Source organism: Ipomoea triloba, chromosome 13, assembly GCF_003576645.1.
Source record: "Ipomoea triloba cultivar NCNSP0323 chromosome 13, ASM357664v1".
NCBI lineage: Eukaryota > Viridiplantae > Streptophyta > Magnoliopsida > Solanales > Convolvulaceae > Ipomoea > Ipomoea triloba.
Genome location: NC_044928.1, coordinates 16,992,693 through 17,012,879, shown reverse-complemented (window position 1 = coordinate 17,012,879; position 20,187 = coordinate 16,992,693). Strand labels below are relative to the sequence as shown.

The 20,187-nt window shown below is 30.9% G+C and overlaps 1 protein-coding gene across 2 annotated transcripts in view; it reads left to right on the top strand.

Moving 5' to 3' along the window:
- The window catches only part of LOC116003098 (mitogen-activated protein kinase 3-like), a 13,784-nt gene extending 2,088 nt beyond the window's left edge, over positions 1-11,696 (top strand). The window contains exons 2-4 of one of the 2 annotated variants that reach the window (XM_031243271.1): positions 3,950-4,072; positions 5,565-5,748; positions 11,420-11,696. In XM_031243271.1, coding sequence (XP_031099131.1) covers positions 3,962-4,072; positions 5,565-5,748; positions 11,420-11,481 — 357 coding nt within the window. In that variant the 5' untranslated portion in view covers positions 3,950-3,961 and the 3' untranslated portion in view covers positions 11,482-11,696. The remainder of the gene's footprint in view (positions 1-3,949; positions 4,073-5,564; positions 5,749-11,419) is intronic. The other variant, XM_031243272.1, reaches the window with a different exon arrangement.
- Positions 11,697-20,187: the final 8,491 nt, after the last annotated feature.

Sequence of the window (20,187 nt, the reverse complement as noted above, 5' to 3'; positions counted from 1 at the left end):
GCCCCCCCCCCCCCCCCTCCCCCCTCCCCGTTGTTCTTTGGCTCTAACTTTTGATAGTAATAGAATGAGTAGGGAAGGTAACAGTAATTTTATGACTAATTACTGGATATATCGGTAGTTAATAGGTTTTAATTTGGGGGTTAATGAGTGATAAATGGGAAAATAAATAGGTAATTAATAGGTTTTATGAGTAATAATTGGGAAGATTTAATGGTGATAATGAGTAATGAATTGAAGGTTTTAATTGGGTAATGAATGAGTAATAAAGGGTAATTATTTGGGGTTATGGAGGGTGTTGGGTATCTATCATCAATCCCTTACTTTCCTGTGTCCCACGAAGCATGGCTCAGGAAAGTACATTTTCATCTAATCAACTCAACAACTAACTTATGAGTCAAAATTTACCAACTCATTTTTCAAGGAGGTGTGGTTGACCGAACGCCGACTCCTTTTTCAAGCCTCCGATCAACTTAACTCCAAAGTATTTTGCCTACTTCTTTTTCAAGAAAGCGCGATTGACCGAGCGCCGACTCCTTTTTCAGGCCTCTGATCAACCTAACTCCATAGTATTTTATTGAATCCTTTTTCAATGAAGCGCGATTGACCAATCACCGATTCCTTTTTTAAACCCTCCGATCAACCTAACTCCAAAGTATTTTGCCGGCTCCTTTTTCAAGGTGGTGCGAGGTGACTAAGCACCGACTCTGTTCCGTGCCATATTTCTATGGCAAACTAGTCAAGCTGACTACCTGCAAAACTTTAAAACATTAATTAAATACAAAGCATCAAGGCGAGATGTGTCCCCTCGAAGGGGTATGGTCTGAACCTATGAGAAAAATCTTTACCATAAGTTAGTTGACTTCTCCTACATTCTATAAGACAGTCCCTCAGTATCTTGCTTCATGTTCTCAAACTTACATGGATTCAAATAAGACTAGTAAAAATCAGTCAATCGCCTAAAGTTCGAGGGGTGCTTAACTACTCAGATTTATCGCGTTAAGCGAAGTTTCACCCTTCTGGTTTGTAGATTGATTGCCTCCTTCTCTCAATCATAAGTAATCATAGATTACTTTTTAGAATTTGACTAAACCTTGGACTTGCTCAGGCCGCGTAAATCGGCTAATATTTGTAACTCAAACCATTTAAACGGCTCACTAAACCAAAACTCAGTCGTACCAATTAGAGGGATGGTAGACCACCCGAGTTAATCTTGGCTCGACCGACTACTTGATTAATCAGGAGGCTTCTTTTTTCTCTTTTTTTTTTTTAATATAAAGAATATTACAATATAATAACTACATTTTCATAAAACAACAAATAAAATTACTAGAACAATTTTTCAAATTTCTTCCCAGCAAAGCCGTCCACCACTGCTCATCATTCCATGATAGTGCTCAGTCAAGGGTTGCTAGAAAAATGACAAATATTCATGGCCTTGGAATTGAAATTGGCATGCTTCAGCCCACATTTTACCACACCATGTTTGAGGGATTCATGGGAACAATAATTTTTCATATGCATGTGCCCCCTAAAAAAGTAAATTAATATTATTACCTTGGGCACTCAAATTGTTAAATTTGACACGTTCTGCTAGGCTAGTCTACCAAATATATCATCCCATAATTAAGTTTTACCATTCAGGCAAATAGAACCTAATGTTTGCCATATATAAAAGTGCTTGGATATGGTATCTTGCATTGTCATCCTTAGAATATAAAAAATCTTCTTAGACGTGAAAATTTGCAGAAGTTGTGCCTACAGCGTACGCCGAGACAGCTTATTTGATATGGAAAATCATTTCTTTAATATAAATCGTTCAAAGTGGGAGAACTGCTTATTCAGCGTCCATCGCCCACTTGCCCGTCTTTTAGGATTATTCTCGCCCATATTTCAGGGTGTATCCATCTTCTAGGGCGGTTAATGCTAATCAATTATACTCCTATGGCCGACTGCTTTCTTTAATCGCTTCTGGCAAATCGGTCCCGATTTTCACCTGTCTTTCAGGGTCGTTCTTACCCGTATTTCATGGCGATTTACCCATCTTTCAAGGCAGTCAATTCCAATCAACTATACTCACATGGCCGTTTCTACATGATTATCCCTGGTTTATTTGATTGAGTCCCTTAGTCAGCCAAACACGACTTCGGCCATCCCTTCCTCTATATCATGTATTTTCATTTGGGCTTACTTGTCTTTTCCAAAATGTATTCAAATTATAGGTTTTTGCTTTTCGTACTTTGCCTAGCATAAAATGGAGTGGGCATGCTTTTGCCTATTTTTCGCAAGACTCTATTTGCATGTGTGTATATGCTATTTTGGAACTTGGAATGCATGTTAGGATTTTGTGCCTTTGCTAATGCTCACCACTTAATGAATTTGAATAAACTAAAAAATTCCACTTACGTGATCTCACGCTTTGAGATTCTGATGCACAAAAAAAAAAAAAAAAAAAAAAAAACGTATTTGACGAACATGCTGGGGTGAATTCCTTTGTTGCTTAATTTTTTGTTGAAGTTGTAGGGATACACGGCTTTTTGTGTCGTTCCCCATCAACGGTGCTAATGTTGGTTTTGTGACCTAGGGGTAGTCACTCGCCGGGCCAACATAACCGATCGATGAGAAGTAAATAATAAAATATAAATAAGCGGAAAAATAGATGAGACAAGCTAGAATTTTAACGTGGAAACCGAAATGTGAAAAATTTTGGGCAGTGCCAAGCCGAAATTCACTATTATGTAATATTATATTGTGCAAATGAAGTTGTAGGTCTCTCTAGAATGATGGTGCCCTCCCCCCCCCCNAAAAAAAAAAAAAAAAAAAAAAAAAACGTATTTGACGAACATGCTGGGGTGAATTCCTTTGTTGCTTAATTTTTTGTTGAAGTTGTAGGGATACACGGCTTTTTGTGTCGTTCCCCATCAACGGTGCTAATGTTGGTTTTGTGACCTAGGGGTAGTCACTCGCCGGGCCAACATAACCGATCGATGAGAAGTAAATAATAAAATATAAATAAGCGGAAAAATAGATGAGACAAGCTAGAATTTTAACGTGGAAACCGAAATGTGAAAAATTTTGGGCAGTGCCAAGCCGAAATTCACTATTATGTAATATTATATTGTGCAAATGAAGTTGTAGGTCTCTCTAGAATGATGGTGCCCTCCCCCCCCCCTCCCCCGTTCTATGACTCTAACTTTTTTTATTGTAGTAGAATGAGTAGGGAGCTAATTAATGGGATATTATGGGTAGTTAATAGGTTTTAATTGGGGGTTAATGGGTGATAAATGTGAAAATAAATAGGTAATTAATACGTTTTATGGGTAATATTTAGGTAATGAATGAGTAATAAAGAGTAATTATTTGGGGTTAGACCATCTCCGATAGGTGCGCCAAAGCACCAATTTAGAGTGGAAAATGGTGTTGCGCTCCAATGAAGGCGCCATTGCACTAAAAAAATGGCACTGCGTGGACAGTGCAGCGCCATATTTGGTGCTGCGGCATTTTTGGTGCGGCTTTTTTTCCCTATTTTGTCCCTTGTCTTTATTTGTAATTCCTTTTATGTCCTTAGTTTAGTTTTAATGTATTTGTATATTTTGTTAAATTGTTAAATATAAATTTTATATTATTAAAGATAAATTATAACATTTGAGAGATCTCATCAAGACGATTAAAACAAGACTAATATTGAACACATTAAATAAAAATGAAAGTACATAAAGCATAATTTTAACAAAGTCTAATATTTAAAGATAATACAAAGTCTTAAAATAATATTTACATTATAATTATATTTTGTATTAAAATATTTAAAGATAATACAAAAGTCTTAATTTATGAAAAAATAAATTATTTTAGTAAAGAAATAAAATTTGGTGTAATGGGTTGGAGATAGGAAAAAATTTGGTGTAAGAATATGCTGAGAATATTCTTTTTGGTGTAAAATTTGGTGCAGAATTTGGTGTAGATGGTTGGAGATGGCCTTATGGAGGGTGTTTGGTATCTATCAATCATAAACAACCCTTATTATATGCCAAACAAGTATCATGTGTCATTGTTTGACGAATTGCATTATAAGGTAGCAACACAACTAATCTATCTATTCTAGCAAACATATTTGATATTTCTTCATATTATTATCAATGTGAGACACTTTAAAATATCAAACGTTCCACTACATACATGGTTACACACCTCTTTTATTTAATTGATAAGTTGGTAACTGATAAGCACCAAGTATAGCACTTATAAGGGGTCTTTAATAGATTGAAAATGCAATGTTTTGACATCTGATTACAACAATTGCATGCATTTTAGCTCAAATGCGATTAAAATCTTCTAACAAAATTTCTAGAAAGAGTTTTGAGATATTTCACAGGTTGGAGAGGGATTTAAGGCTAAAACAGAGCAAAAGACAAAAGAAGCGCAATGCAGTACCGTCCCACGCAGCCTCACACGCGTGTGAGTGGGCGTGGAATCTTTCCAGTAGCTTCCCACGCCCACCACCATGCGTGGTAGCGTGCGTGGTCGGGCCAAGGACCATTTCGGGAATTTGCTCCCCTTTTTGTCACCTAAATAAATCCCCTTTGCCCTAAACCTAGAAAAGAGGAGAATAGATCAGAAAATTTATAGAATAGGGTAGAATAGATCTAGAGGGTTTTCTCCCCTCTTGGGGGAAAATTCCTTTCTTTCATAAGTTTTAGAATAGATCAAGGGCAAGAAGGAAGATTGGGATTTCAAGATCAAGGTTGTAAAGATCCCCTTTCTAAGGGTGGTAACCATTCTCTCCATTCTCTAATTCAATACTTGTTTCTTTGAATTTTCCTTTCTCTTTCTTGTTTCTCTAGTATGATAGAGTAGATTAGATAGGGGATTGGTGGCCCCATGGTAGATCTATGTGGATGTTTAGTATTATTGCTTTGATTTGTGAAATTGCTTGTTTGTTGGATGTTGAACTTGTGTGGATGATGTTTCTCAAGCTTTGTGCCTTTTGTGGCCACATTAGGTAGCAAACCCAAAGGAAGTGAGTGTGTGCGCGATAGCGGCCACTCACGAGTCTAACTCACCCACATCTCCGCTCTTAGTCCGAAAGGACAAGATCCGAGAGGAGTGGTAGACAAAGTGTTCGATGAAATGCCCCAACCGAATGAGGATGTGGGAGTCCAAAGTGTGACGCCACTTGGTAGTGTGCCATGAACTCCCTAGTCTTATTCCACAACTTGCACTTGCAAAACCATCCAAAGATAGACCACATGGAAAAGCCTAAAGCCCCAATCTCCACTTTACTTCTCTTTTATTTATTTTACACAACCACTATCAACCTTCCCCTCTTACAAATGAATCCAACTCTCAGCACTCCCGTAACTCTTTTCCTTCAACCTCTTAGATGCCAACACACCGATTCGATTCCCATTCGTCATCCTTGAGAGACACGACACTCGGGGAGTCTTGACTCTTCGTTTTACCACCTTCACATTCACACTCACCCCATACAAATATACAATCATTCTTCAATAACTCTACTAAATACTCATTGGTATATGTCTGTTTTTTTTTTTTTTTTGGGTCAGCTTCTTGGCACACCAACTGAATATGATCTTATATGTGTTCGTAATGGTGATGCAAAGAGGTATATTAGGCAACTTCCACAACATCCACGTCAACAGTTAGCAAAAGTTTTTCATCGCATACATCCTTCAACTATTGATCTTGTGGACAAAATGTTGTCATTTGATCCGTCCAAAAGAATTACAGGTATTTTTAATGTTGATTTATTAGGTTTAATGTTCAAGTTAGAAACTTGAAATTATGTTACACTGGATTCAATGGGTAAGATTAAAATGTAATTTGATTGGTGGGCCTGATAGATGATCATATTGGTAAGATAACATGATTTATTAGATGATAACTTGATTAGGGAAATGATTGATTCTCCTTAATCGCAAAATATAATATCCATTAAATATCATCATTTAATTTTTAACGTTTACCAAGATTAATCTACATTGAATACTTGGCCTCTTTATATTCTTTACTAAGCATAAACAACTAAATGTGATAATTTCATATTCTCTATGTGAAGAAGTTCAACAAGGGCAACCAAGTGAATCAAGTTTATTAGTCAAAATAGTTTACAAAAGTAGTTGCTAAGTTTTAGTATGCCAACCTAGGTCAAAAATCTACCCTTGCAAATAGTTGGGATAACAATATAATAATATGGAAAATAATCAAGGGATTAATAATGCATGATTTGAGGGAGTAAAAATTGCATAATTAATTCCACACACACACCTCCTCTTATGAGAACTACGAACTTGTACATAAATGCACAAAAACATGTACATAAATGCACACAATCTCAGACTTCAGTGCGCACAATCTTTCATGGAATAGTTTGTGTGTATTTATGTAGATGGTTGGGGATATTCATGCTTGTTCGTAGGTTCTCATGGAAGGAGGGGTTCTCATTTGATCATTAATAATATATATATATATATATATATATATATATATATATATATATATATATATATATATATATATAAAAACTTGTGTGAGACCATCTCACGNTATAGGTAAAAACTTGTGTGAGACCAACTCACGAATCATTGTCCATGAGACGGGTCGAATCAAGATAAAATGTAATACTTATAATAGAAAATGTAATACTAAATCAAGAATAAAATGTTTATTACTTATATGGGAAAATGTAATACTTTGAGGAAAAAAGTAATATTTTTACATTTTGATGTACAAATATTACATTTTTCCTTAAAAATATTATATTATTTTTTATAAGTGCAACATTACTTACAGGTGAAAACATAATACTTTTGATGAAAAAAGTAATACTTTTACATCAAAATATGAAAATATTACATTTGTCCTCAAAAGTATGAGTTCTACTATATGTACCTCCAAATCTTACTCCCTGATGTGGCGGGTTCTGATAAGCTTTTTTTTTTTTATGTGGGCCCCAATACAAGTGTCTATATCAAGATTTTGTGTGTGGGAGTAAAATTTGGGAGTATAAAGTGGGAGTACACAGTATTTTCCCAAAAGTATTAGGGTGTTTGGTAAATAACTGCTAGTTGTTAGATATTAGCTGATTGGGTTAGTGAGTTTGACTAGTTGATAGCATTAACTGATTATATAAAGGTGTTTGGTAAATTAGCTGTTAGCTGATTACATACATAATGATTTTCTCAAAAAGTTGATCGAAAAAGTTGCTTTGAGCATCATTTTGAATTTTAGCATTTTGGAATAATAAATTTTTACAAAAAGCTAATTAATCGATCAAACACTTATATTGAATGTTTAACCAAGTCAAACAACTAATAGTGGTCAAATAAGCCAAAATTTGCTAATAAGGTAACTATGTTACCAAACATGGCCATTATATTTTCCCTTATAAGTAACAAATATTTTATTTCTGATTTAGTAGTACATTTGTGAGTATAAGTATTAAACTAGTGTTTTACCCATGCGGTGCACGAAAAAAAATTTGTTATTGTGAATTTAAATAAAAAAAATTTTAAAATATAAATATATTAAAATGTTCAATATAATAATATAGTTAAAGTTTCATATATTTGGTCAAGTATCTATTATCATAGCATACAAAATTAAAATTTTGTATGATTAATATAATTTCTAATCATGTACATATTTATATAAATTTATAGAGAAAAATTTACATAATTAAATTGAATTATTCCTAATAATATTTCATATATATTACAATTCTAACAATATGAATAATAACTAAGAAAATTATACTTAGAAATTAAAAAAAATTTAAATTTTGTATATGTGATTTTGAACTGTAATTAGACGCATTTTCTTATATGATTGTGTAATACAATGTATATACAAATAATATTAATTAATATGTATATATGCAAATTCTATAATATAATCTCTGTAATTATAATTTATATTGATATATTATAATTAAAATAATTAAATTTAGAAATTAAAAATTAGCATTTTAATTTTGTATGATTAATATATTGCATAAGTATATGTATGTATGCATTTTTTAAAATATAAATATTTATGAATAAACATTTTGTTAATTTTATAATTTTATTTTTAATTATATTTTATATTTTGTTAATTATAATTAAGAAAATTACATTTATAAATTAATAGAATTTAATTTTTAAATTTATATAGATAAATGTAGTCCCTAACTATATTACATATTTAGACAAATTTTTAAATATTTTTGAATTTTTAAATAAGAGTATGAGTTTAGATATATTTTAAAATAATTGTTTTATAAGTAATCATTGTAGTAATTAACGTGTATAATTACACCAGTAATCACAATTCTATAAAAAAAATGTGTATCTATTTTCATATTGTACAAAATACTATAAATATAATATATGTCTACATAAATGGATAAAAAGAGAAATGGATATTTTTTTATTATATAGTATTGATAAATATTATATAACTTTTTTCCTTGCATGAAAAAACATTCTTATTTTAAAATTTTACATTGATATCTGAGTTTTGTGTCAAAATATACTTTGGTGAACCAAAGTTTAGTTTTATGCGCATGAAAAGTTTGAAAAAGAATTATTTCAATTCTCATACCTAATTAGGTTGGTTTAATATAATTGTATGTTTATTTAATACATAAAAAAATCAATATTGGTGTTATTTTTTTTTTTGAAAAGAATATTGATGTTATTTAAAAGTTTTAATTAGAACTTTATAATGATATATTTTTTATATATTAATTTTATTTGTATATAAAAAAATCGAACTTAAGTTGAAAAAGAATATACTGAGTATTAGTTTAGTGTACCTTATAAGTAGGCCATGATCCATGGTTGAATAAATGTTTTAGGTAATCATTACTATAAATTAAATTAAAATATGTATATATAAATATAAATATATATATATATATATATATATATATATATATATCGTTTTTGTTATTATTTAATTATTTAAAAAATGATTGTAATTTCAAATTTCAAAACAGAAGTATTTTTTTTAGGATGGACGAAAAACAACACTCATGTTTTAATATATATTATTATTATGTAAGTCTATGTTAATTTTAATTATATATTGCAATAGTATTTAAAAAATCAATCTACAACATTTTAAAAATGAACCAATATCATATTAAAATTGAATATAATATAGTGATTTAATATAATTGTATGCTAATTTAATACATTAAAATAAAATATTAATATAGGTGCTATTTAAAAATTCTTAATTAGAACTTTTTTATAATATATTTTTATATATTAATTTTATTTGTATATAAAAAATTGAACTTAAATTGAAAAAGAATATACTGAGTATTAGTTTAATGTACCTTAAAAGTATACCATGATTCATGGTATAATAAATATTTTAAGTAATCGCTACTATAAATTAAATTAACATATATAGCATTTTTGTAATTATTTAATTATGTAAAAATGATTGTAATTTCAAATTTCAAAACAGAAGTATTTTTTTTAGGATGAGCGTGAAAATAACTCTTTTGTTTTAATATACATACATACATACATACATATATATATATATATATATATATATATATATATATAATTTATATTAAATTACGTACATTAGCATAATATAATAATATTTTTTTGAATACTATAATATACATCATATAGTAATTTGATTGTTTACGAATATATAATAAAAAAATCCGTAAGATTAAAATATTTTGAACCATAATTGAATTGCATGGTATATTATCATGAGAGGAATTTAATTACTCCTAATCATATGAGAACTATGCCCCCAAGTGAGAACGTGAGGACAAATCCAAACCATTGATCTGCAAGATCTGACGGATGAGAAATCAAGTAAAAAATGAGCGGGGTCATTTTTATAAATATTATAAACTTTTAAAATGAGCGGGGTCATTTTCATAAATATTACAAAATTTTGTTTATTTCAACCGTTAGATCTACAAGATCAATGGTTTAGATTTGTCCTTACGTTCTCACCGGGGCCATAGTTATCACCTGATTAAGGACCTTGCATGGTATATTATCATGAGAGGAATTTAATTACTCCTAATCATATGAGAACTATGCCCCCAAGTGAGAACGTGAGGACAAATCCAAACCATTGATCTGCAAGATCTGACGGATGAGAAATCAAGTAAAAAATGAGCGGGGTCATTTTCATAAATATTATAAACTTTTAAAATGAGCGGGGTCATTTTCATAAATATTACAAAATTTTGTTTATTTCAACCGTTAGATCTACAAGATCAATGGTTTAGATTTGTCCTTACGTTCTCACCGGGGACATAGTTCTCACCTGATTAAGGACCTTGCATGGTATATTATCATGAGAGGAATTTAATTACTCCTAATCATATGAGAACTATGCCCCCAAGTGAGAACGTGAGGACAAATCCAAACCATTGATCTGCAAGATCTGACGGATGAGAAATCAAGTAAAAAATGAGCGGGGACATTTTCATAAATATTATAAACTTTTAAAATGAGCGGGGTCATTTTCATAAATATTACAAAATTTTGTTTATTTCAACCGTTTGAGAGGAATTTAATTACTCCTAATCATATGAGAACTATGCCCCCAAGAGAGAACGTGAGGACAAATCCAAACCATTGATCTGCAAGATCTGACGGATGAGAAATCAAGTAAAAAATGAGCGGGGTCATTTTCATAAATATTATAAACTTTTAAAATGAGCGGGGTCATTTTCATAAATATTACAAAATTTTGTTTATTTCAACCGTTTGAGAGGAATTTAATTACTCCTAATCATATGAGAACTATGCCCCCAAGTGAGAACGTGAGGACAAATCCAAACCATTGATCTGCAAGATCTGACGGATGAGAAATCAAGTAAAAAATGAGCGGGGTCATTTTCATAAATATTATAAACTTTTAAAATTAGCGGGGTCATTTTCATAAATATTACAAAATTTTGTTTATTTCAACCGTTAGATCTACAAGATCAATGGTTTAGATTTGTCCTTACGTTCTCACCGGTACAAGATCAATGGTTTAGATTTGTCCTTACGTTCTCACCGGGGACATAGTTCTCACCTGATTAAGGACCTACGTTCTCACCGGGGACATAGTTCTCACCTGATTAAGGACCTATATATATATACACACACGCAAGGTTAAACTATTTTCTTTAAAGAATCCATACATGAATGGAGTTGAATAAAATATTTCATTAATTTCCGTGTATAATAAGGAATTGAATCATATTTTGAATATTTTGTCAATTTTAGCCATAAATAAGGAATGATAAGGAATGCTAGAATTTCTGATTAGGAATTATTATATAATATTATGTTGATTGATTTCAAATTTTTTGGACTAAAATGAGCGGGAAAGTTAGCACTTCTGTCAATAAAGTAAATGACACAATGCATTGTTTACTCAGTTCGATACAATCGTATCTACGTCTGGGGGTCTACCATTAGTGAGTCCAATGAACTATCTTGACAACAATTCAAACAGACGGTAAAAAGAACGCATTCTCAACCCAATGTGCGATATATATCACACGGTACAACCCCAATCTAAAGAAGATATAGAGGATTGTCGAGACCTATTATGAAAATTGGTGAGTTGATGAAGATATAGAGGATTGTCGAGACCTATTATGGAAATTGGTGAGTTGATGATGTTGTTTTATTAATTTTTATTTCTCAATATGGTATTATATGAAGAAGCTATATAGGATTGTCGAGATTGTCGAGGCCTATAATGAAAACTAGTGAGGTGTTGATATTGTTTTAATTTATCAATTTTTATTTCTCGATATGGTATAATTTTTTGGTATAAATTTCATAATTATCACCTAGTAATCATCTATATATCTAATACTTTATATATTTTGTAAACTAGTAAATTACACGTGCAATGCACGAATTCATTTTTTATTATATATTTAAATAATAATATTAAAGGTGAAGTTATAAATAATTACTGTGTAATATTTAAAAGTGTAAATTTATTTGATTATAAAATCAATGCAAAAGTATCAATAATATATGACTCGTTTGATTGTATTTATTTGGTTCTATTGTTTTCACTTTTTGATAATGGATTTGTTTTTCTGGATCTGTAAGCAAATTTCATTTGTTTTAACACTTTGGTGGAGTAAAAAGAAAACATTATTGAAATTATAAAATTAACCTTCTATTTAATACCAACTTGACGGATTAATAATCGGAGGACTATAATGAGTAAAAATACAAAAGTTTGGGACTACATTATGTCACCAAAGTCGTTTAGGATGAGATCGAGAAAAACCACTATTGTCGATGACTATTTTGGGTATTAACTCTTTTAAACAAATTGATATTTATATGATTTATGTAATTATATTATTATTAAAATAAAAAATATGGAAAAAATGAGAAATAATTTTAAAAAGCATTAATATGATTTTTTTGATTATAAAGATAATTTTATTACCATTCAAGTACTCTGTAATTACTTTCAATTCCTTAATTTCTGATTCTCCATTATTAGCTTAATTACAATTATTTTCTTATTTTACTTAATTTTTAATTTTAAGAAGAAATTTGAGAAAAATAAAAAGGAAAAAAAGGTCTGACACAAAAAATAAAAAAATCTTTATGCACCCATCGTGCGGTGTGGTGTGCACGCGTCTGATTAGGCGCTCCTATTCTTCTATCTACTCATTCTCTTTCTCTCTTCCACTTCAGCCAAAAAATAAAAGAATCACACACAAAAACAATATTGAATACTATTTAGTAAACTTTTCATGATTATTACAAAAACAATAATAAGCTAAGGAGCACAAGTTTCTTCAAGCATTGTTAATAGAGTAATAGACATTAAGAATTAGAACTATTTTCATGTGAGGTTAACACTCACCACAACATAAAATACACAATTACCTCGCTCTTACTTTTACTACAAAACTTAAGTTGTCGAAACTTGCATATCAAAATTACAACGAAGTGTTTTTGCATATCGAATCCAGAAGTCGTCAGAAAAATTGGTTGAAAACTTGCTTTCGATTAAAAAAGAAAACTCGCTTTTTTACTACATTCGGAAGGTTAAAAATTAAGAATTTCTTGTAAATCAGACTTTAGATTAGTTAAAATTAAGCAAATGAATATGGAATTTCTATGAACATATATTACCAAAATAGTGAAAGACGTGTATACTAAGATGACAGAACAGGCTTGCATGTCAAGACTAAGAAGAGTGATAATCATGGCAAAAATAAGAAGTTAATACTCAATTTAGTATTCGACTATTGTGATTGATAGGTGAGAAGAAGTTAAATATTCGGAAGGGAAAGGCGGTCGACATGGGGTGACTTAAAAAGACAACAAGATCAGACCTAACGAAGACCGACCGTGAGTAGGAGTCGGTCAGTGGAACAGCTCGATCGATTGACACTCATGGGTGAATGAGTGGAAGAGATTACATAAAGAGGAGAAACTGGAGAGGGAAGATTCCGAGACCAGTGATAAAGAAGAAAAATATGAGGCCAAGGAAGTTGATTGGGAAAAGTCAGACTTGTTAGCTACCAAGTAAGAGCCCTATTAGGACACCCTCAATAGGAATAGTTTTTTTTTTTTTTGGAGATGCTAACTAGGAGAGAGAGGAAGGAAAGAGAAGCAGAAGCTGTAAGAAAAATAAAAAGGAAAAAAGTATGACACAAAAAAATTAAAAAAAAATCTTTATGTAGGCCCACGTGCGCGTGGCGTGCATGCGCCCGACTGGGCACTCCTATTCTTCTCTCTACTCATTCTCTCTCTTCCAAAAAATAAAAAAATTGCACATTTAAACAATATTTGAAAACCACACAAACCTCAAAAGTAGGAGCTTCACCCTTGAATTTGTCACCAACATTTTCTGTACTCCAAATTTTGAAAATCTCTAGCAATAATTGAATTGTGATTTTCATGTATATGTTATATTCAATTTACCCGATTATCTATTTTATTTATCTATTCGAGAAATAGTTAAACCTTAACCGTGATTGAATAGTTAGTGCAACAGTCATATGATCAACTTTGAAAATTAAAACAAATAGAAAGTAAATGCCACAATGTATTGTTTACCCAATTCGATACAATCGTATCTACATCTGGGATCTACCATTAGTGAGTCCAATCAACTATCTTGACAACAATTTAAACAGACGGTAAAGAGAACGCATTCTCAACCCAATGTGCGATATATCTCACACGAAAGTAGTTGAACTGAATTCTTGAGTGCATTGCCAATAAATCCCTTGGTTAATTGTTTTTCCCTAATTCTGAGTTTTTAGAGCATCAAGATTGCAATACCCCTAATCTAACCCATTATAGTTTATTCCTTATTTTATTTGCATATTTTATTTTATTTCCATTCCTTAATCTTAGTTTGCTTGGATTATAGTGAATTCCAATACTTTAGTGCCTAGAATACTACATATCATACAATTACGTGACATAGCCCCAATCCTCAGCGGAACGACATTTTACACCCTCTTTTTACACTCACAACTATACACATCAGATATGGTATAATTTTTTGGTATAAATTTCCTCATTATCACCTAGTAATCATCTACATATCTAATACTCTATTTATTTTGTAAACTAGTAAATTACACGTGCAATGCACGAATTCATTTTTTTTATTATATATTGAAATAATAATATTAAAGATGAAGTTATAAATAATTCTAATATTAAAAAGTGTACATTTATTTGATTATAAATTCAATACAAAAATATCAATAATATATGACTTGTTTGATTGCATTTATTTTAGACAAATTGATATTTATATGATTTATGTAATTATATTATTATTAAAATAAAAAATAAAAGGGAAATAATTTTAAAAAGCGTTAATATGATTTTTTGATTATAAAGATAATTTCATTACCATTTAAGTACTCTGGAATTACTTTCAATTCCTTAATTTCTGATTCTCCATTATTATTCGCTTAATTACAATTATTTTCTTATTTTACTTATTTTTTTAATTTTAGGAAGAAATGTGAGAAAAATAAAAAGGAAAAAAAATGCCTGACACAAAAAACAAAAAGAAATCTTTATGCAACCCACGTGCGCGTGGAGTGCACGCGCCCGATTGGGAGCTCCTAATGGAGGAATGGAATAAGCGGGTGAAAAGTGCTATTTTAATAGAGGTCTACGGTTTGAATCAGGCTAAACATGACTTTTTTGCTTCTTTAGGGTTAGGCCATTTCTTTTCATTGCTGCCCTTTCTCTCTATCGCCGCTCTCCATCTCCATCGCTGGTCTCAATCTCTCCATCGCCGCTCTCTTTCTTTCTTTTCTTTTTCCCATCATCTCTAGCCCCAACCGTTCTCGTAGAATCCTTCTTTCACGTACAACAAAGAGAAGCGTAGCAGCACTCCGTCAAGCCACACATTATTCCGATGAGCCTACATTCTCCAGTGAATATTTCATCTTAGAAACTCAATAGAATCTCAATTGTAGAACTTCAAGTAATTATCTCAACCTATTTTATTTATTTTGATGAATGATACCATTTTTTTGTTATTATAATTGATAATTAATAAATATTCCAATAGAATCTCAATTGTAGAACTTCAATCGTGAAATTTGATTTTGAGAAGTTATTTTGAGCAAAACCTCATTTAGTTTTGATATTAGAACCTCATTTTGAGGTTCTGCTTGAGGTTATGATGGCAGAACCTCAAAATGAGGTTCTAAAGAAATTTAAAAGGAGAAATAGAGAATGGAAAGCTGGAGAAATGGAGAACAAGAAGTGAAAATAATGGAAAAATAGAAAACTGGAAATGGAAAAACAAAAAAAGGAAGTAAACGATCCCTAAATATTTGGGAGGAGAAGGCGGTCGACATGGGGTGACTTAAGACAGCAAGATCAGACCTAACGAAGAAGAGATGCTAACTAGGCGAGAGAGAGGTGGGAGAGAAAAGAAGAAGAAATGTGAGATAAATAAAAAGGAAATACAAAATCTGACACAATTTTTTTTTATGCATCCCGCGTGCGCGTGGGGTGCACGCACCTGACTAGGCGCTCCTATTCTTCTCTCTACTCATTCTATCTCTTTCACTTTAGCCAAAAAATGAAAGAATTACACGCGGACCCAGTAGTTCAATCATGTAATAAGGCAGGTAAATCATGTATATTTATGGTAAATTAGGGTCACCAAATTAAAGGGATCAAACCCTCTCATTGTATAAATAGGGGTATCGAACCTTGAAAAAGGTTAAGCAATTCAAAATTTACTAAAGGCAAACTCTACGTTCACAATTAATCAAACCTAGACATTTTTTTCCGGTGGTGTTAGCCTGCCATTCGACCATCCCGTGGTTGATAAAATCAACAGTGATTTTTCTCGATTTAATTAGGTTATCGACTTTGATGATTTTATCCAATTTAGTCGTTTATTAAGATAGCTTAGTAATTTCACCTTTATTAATATTCAATTTAGTTCTCGACTATAGTAGTTTACCCAAGTTTGCTTTTGGTTATAGTGATTTTACTCAAATTATTAGTCCTCAACTATAGTGATTTTTCTCTATTTACTCCTAGACTAATTTTTGTTCTTAATTAGGTCCTCGAATTTAATGATTTTACCCGTTTGAGTCCTCGACTGTTAGAATCAAGGAGTAAATAGAGAAAAATTACTATAATCGAAGACTAAATTAGGTATTAACTCTGATCTAAAAATAACACAAACCTAAAAAAAAAAAAAAAGTAAGCTTCTCCCTTGAATATGTGAGGTTAACAAGAATGACGGCTAGAAAACACGCACCTATTTATGATCGTATGGAATTTCACTAGCGAGTACCCACAAATTGGTGAGTTGATGACGTTGTTTTATTAATTTTTATTTCTTAATATGGTATAATATGAAGAAGCCATAGAGGATTGTCGAGATTGTCGAGGCCTATAATTGAAATAGGTGAGTTTCTAACATTGTTTTAATTTATCAATTTTTATTTCTTGATATGGTATAACTTTTTGGTATAAATTTCCTCATTATCACCTAATAATCATCTACATATCTAATACTCTATTTATTTTGTAACTAGTAAATTACACGTGCAATGCACGAATTCATTTTATTATTATATATTTAAATAATAATATTAAAGATGAAGTTATAAATAATTATAATATTAAACAATGTACATTTATTTGATTATAAATTCAATACAAAAATATCAGTAATATATGACTCGTTTGATTGCATTTATTTTAGAAAAATTGATATTTATATGATTTATGTAAATATATTATTATTAAAATAAAAATAAAAGGGAAATAATTTTAAAAGGCATCAATATGATTTTTTTATTATAAAAATAATTTTATTACCATTTAAGTACTCTGTAATTACTTTCAATTCCTTAATTTCTAATTCTCCATTATTATTAGCTTAATTACAATTATTTTCTTATTTTACTTATTTTTTAATTTTAAGAAGAATGTGAGAAAAATAAAAAGGAAAAAAAAATGCCTGACACAAAACAAAACAAAAAAAAAAAAAATCTTTATGCAACCCACGTGCGCGTGGAGTGCACGCGCCCGATTGGGAGCTCCTATTGGAGGAATGGAATAAGCGGGTGAAAAGTGCTATTTTAATAGAGGTCTACGGTTTGAATCAGGCTAAACATGACTTTTTTGTTTCTTTAGGGTTAGGCCATTTCTTTTCATTGCTGCCCTTTCTCTCAATCGCCGCTCTCCATCTCCATCGCTGCTCTCAATCTCTCCATCGCCGCTTTCTTTCTTTCTTTTCTTTTTCCCATCGTCTCTAGCCCCAATTGTTCTCGTAGAAGCCTTCTTTCACGTACAGCAAAGAGGAGCGTAGCAGCACTCCGTCAAGCCACACATTATTCCGGTGAGCCTACATTCTCCAGTGAACATTTCATCTCAGAAACTCAATAGAATCTCATGGTAGAACTTCAAGTAATTATCTCAACCTATTTTATTTATTTTGATGAATGATATCAATTTTTTTTGTCTGAAAAATAAATAATTATAATATTAAAAAGTGTACATTTATTTGATTATAAAATCATTATAAAAATATCAATAATATATGACTCGTTTGATTGCTTTTATTTTAGAAAAATCGATATTTATATGATTTATGTAATTATATTATTATTAAAAAAATATGGAGAAATGGAAATAATTTTAAAAAGCATTAATATGATTTTTGATTATAAAGATAATTTTATTACCATTTAAGTACTCTGTAATTACTTTCAATTCCTTAATGTCTAATTCTCCATTATTAGTTTAATTACAATTATTTTCTTATTTTACTTAATTTTATTATTAACTTAATTATAATTAATTCCTTAATTAGTATAATAATAAAAGGAAGTAAACTATTACCAAATAATAATATTACAGTACTGAGTTTTAAAATCTATTTAATAGTTTTCATTACAATGATTTTTACCTTTTTCATATATTCATTAATACCTTGTGTAGGGCATAATTTAATACTATTAATCAAATAGCGGGTAGCATGCATTATTACAACCAGTGCAATGAATTGAAAATTTTGGCTACAAAACTAAGGTTGTCTAAACTCGCAGACCAAAATTACAAAGAACCTAAGGGTTTTTGCGGATTCCTCGTCAGAAATATTAAAATGACACAATGAGCATATCGACTATCAAAATTAATAATCATGGTAAAAACAACACAAACCTAAAAAGCTTAAGCTTCTCCCTCGAATATATGTGGTTGACAGGAACGACGGCTAGAAAACCGCAACTGCCTATGTGATTAAAACTCTCATTTTTCAACGACTTTTGGATGGTAATATGAGCATTTCCGTTGAATCAAACTTTCAATCGGCCAAATACCTTGTGGTCAAGCGGCATAGTTGTGGCCCTCCTAAGTGAGAGGTGAGGTTCGATCCCCAGGGGGCGTTGGCTCTTTGTGCTTCATCAACGAACCTGTCTACCGCCTCCGCTGCCTTGATCTATTTTTTTTTGAGATGCTAACTAGGAGGGAGAGAAAAAGAAGAAGAAATGTGAGAAAAAAGAAAAAAAAGGAAAAAAAAAAAAGTCTTTATGCACCCCGCGTGCGGGTGACAAGCACGCACTCGACTGGGCGCTCCTATTCTTCTCTCTACTCATTCTCTCTCTTCCACTTTAGCCAAAAAATGAAAGAATTGCACATGAAAACAATAGTAGTTGAAAACAACACAAACCTCATGGGCGGATTTCGTGGGCAAAATAAGGAAAGTAAATCAAAATATTTTAGGAAGTTCAATCGAATGTAAAAAGGAAGTAAATCATGTATATTTATGGTAGATTAGGGTTATAAAGGGCGATCAAGCCATCTCATTGTATAAATAGGGGTATCGAACTTTGAAAAAGGTTAAGCAATTCAAAATTTACTAAAGGCAAACTCTATGTTCACCGTTAATCAAATCAAGACGTTTTTTTCCGGCAGTGTTGACCTGCCGTTCGACCACAAAAAAGTTTGTATGCACCGTGTGCGCGTGGCGTGTATGCTCCCAACTGGGCGCTCCTATTCTTCTCTCTACTCTTTCTCTCTCTCTCTTTTGCTTCAACCAAAAATTGAAAGAATTACACACTAAAACAATATTTGAAAATAACAAAAACCTCAAAAGGAGGAGCTTCTCCCTTGAATTTGTCACCCCAACATTTTCTGTATTCCAAAATTTGAAAATCTCTAGCAATAATTGAATTGTGATTTTTGTGTATATATGATATTCAATTTACCCGATTATGTATTTGACTTATCTGATGATATAACCAAGTTAAATTTTAGGTATTTTGGTAGCTAGTATTATATTAATCATTATCATAATGATTATTTTGAAAATATTCTATGCTTGAAAAGATTAATACTTTAGATGATTTGAATTATAAAATAGGATTTTAGGGTAGTAATAATTATATTATTGTGATCTTCAAAGTATATATATTTTTTGATTATTTATGTGAATTATTAAATAGTACTATTTAGTAAACTTTTCATGATTATTATAATATTTCATATTAAAGTGTTTAATTTAAAATAATATTATAATAGTAATTGATTAATTTTATACAAATACTCCGTATAATCTTGATATGCGCTTAATTGATTAATGAAAATTTTTGATATTTTTATATGAAATTTGTTTCCATGTATATATTATTTAGATCGACTCAAGTTTTAG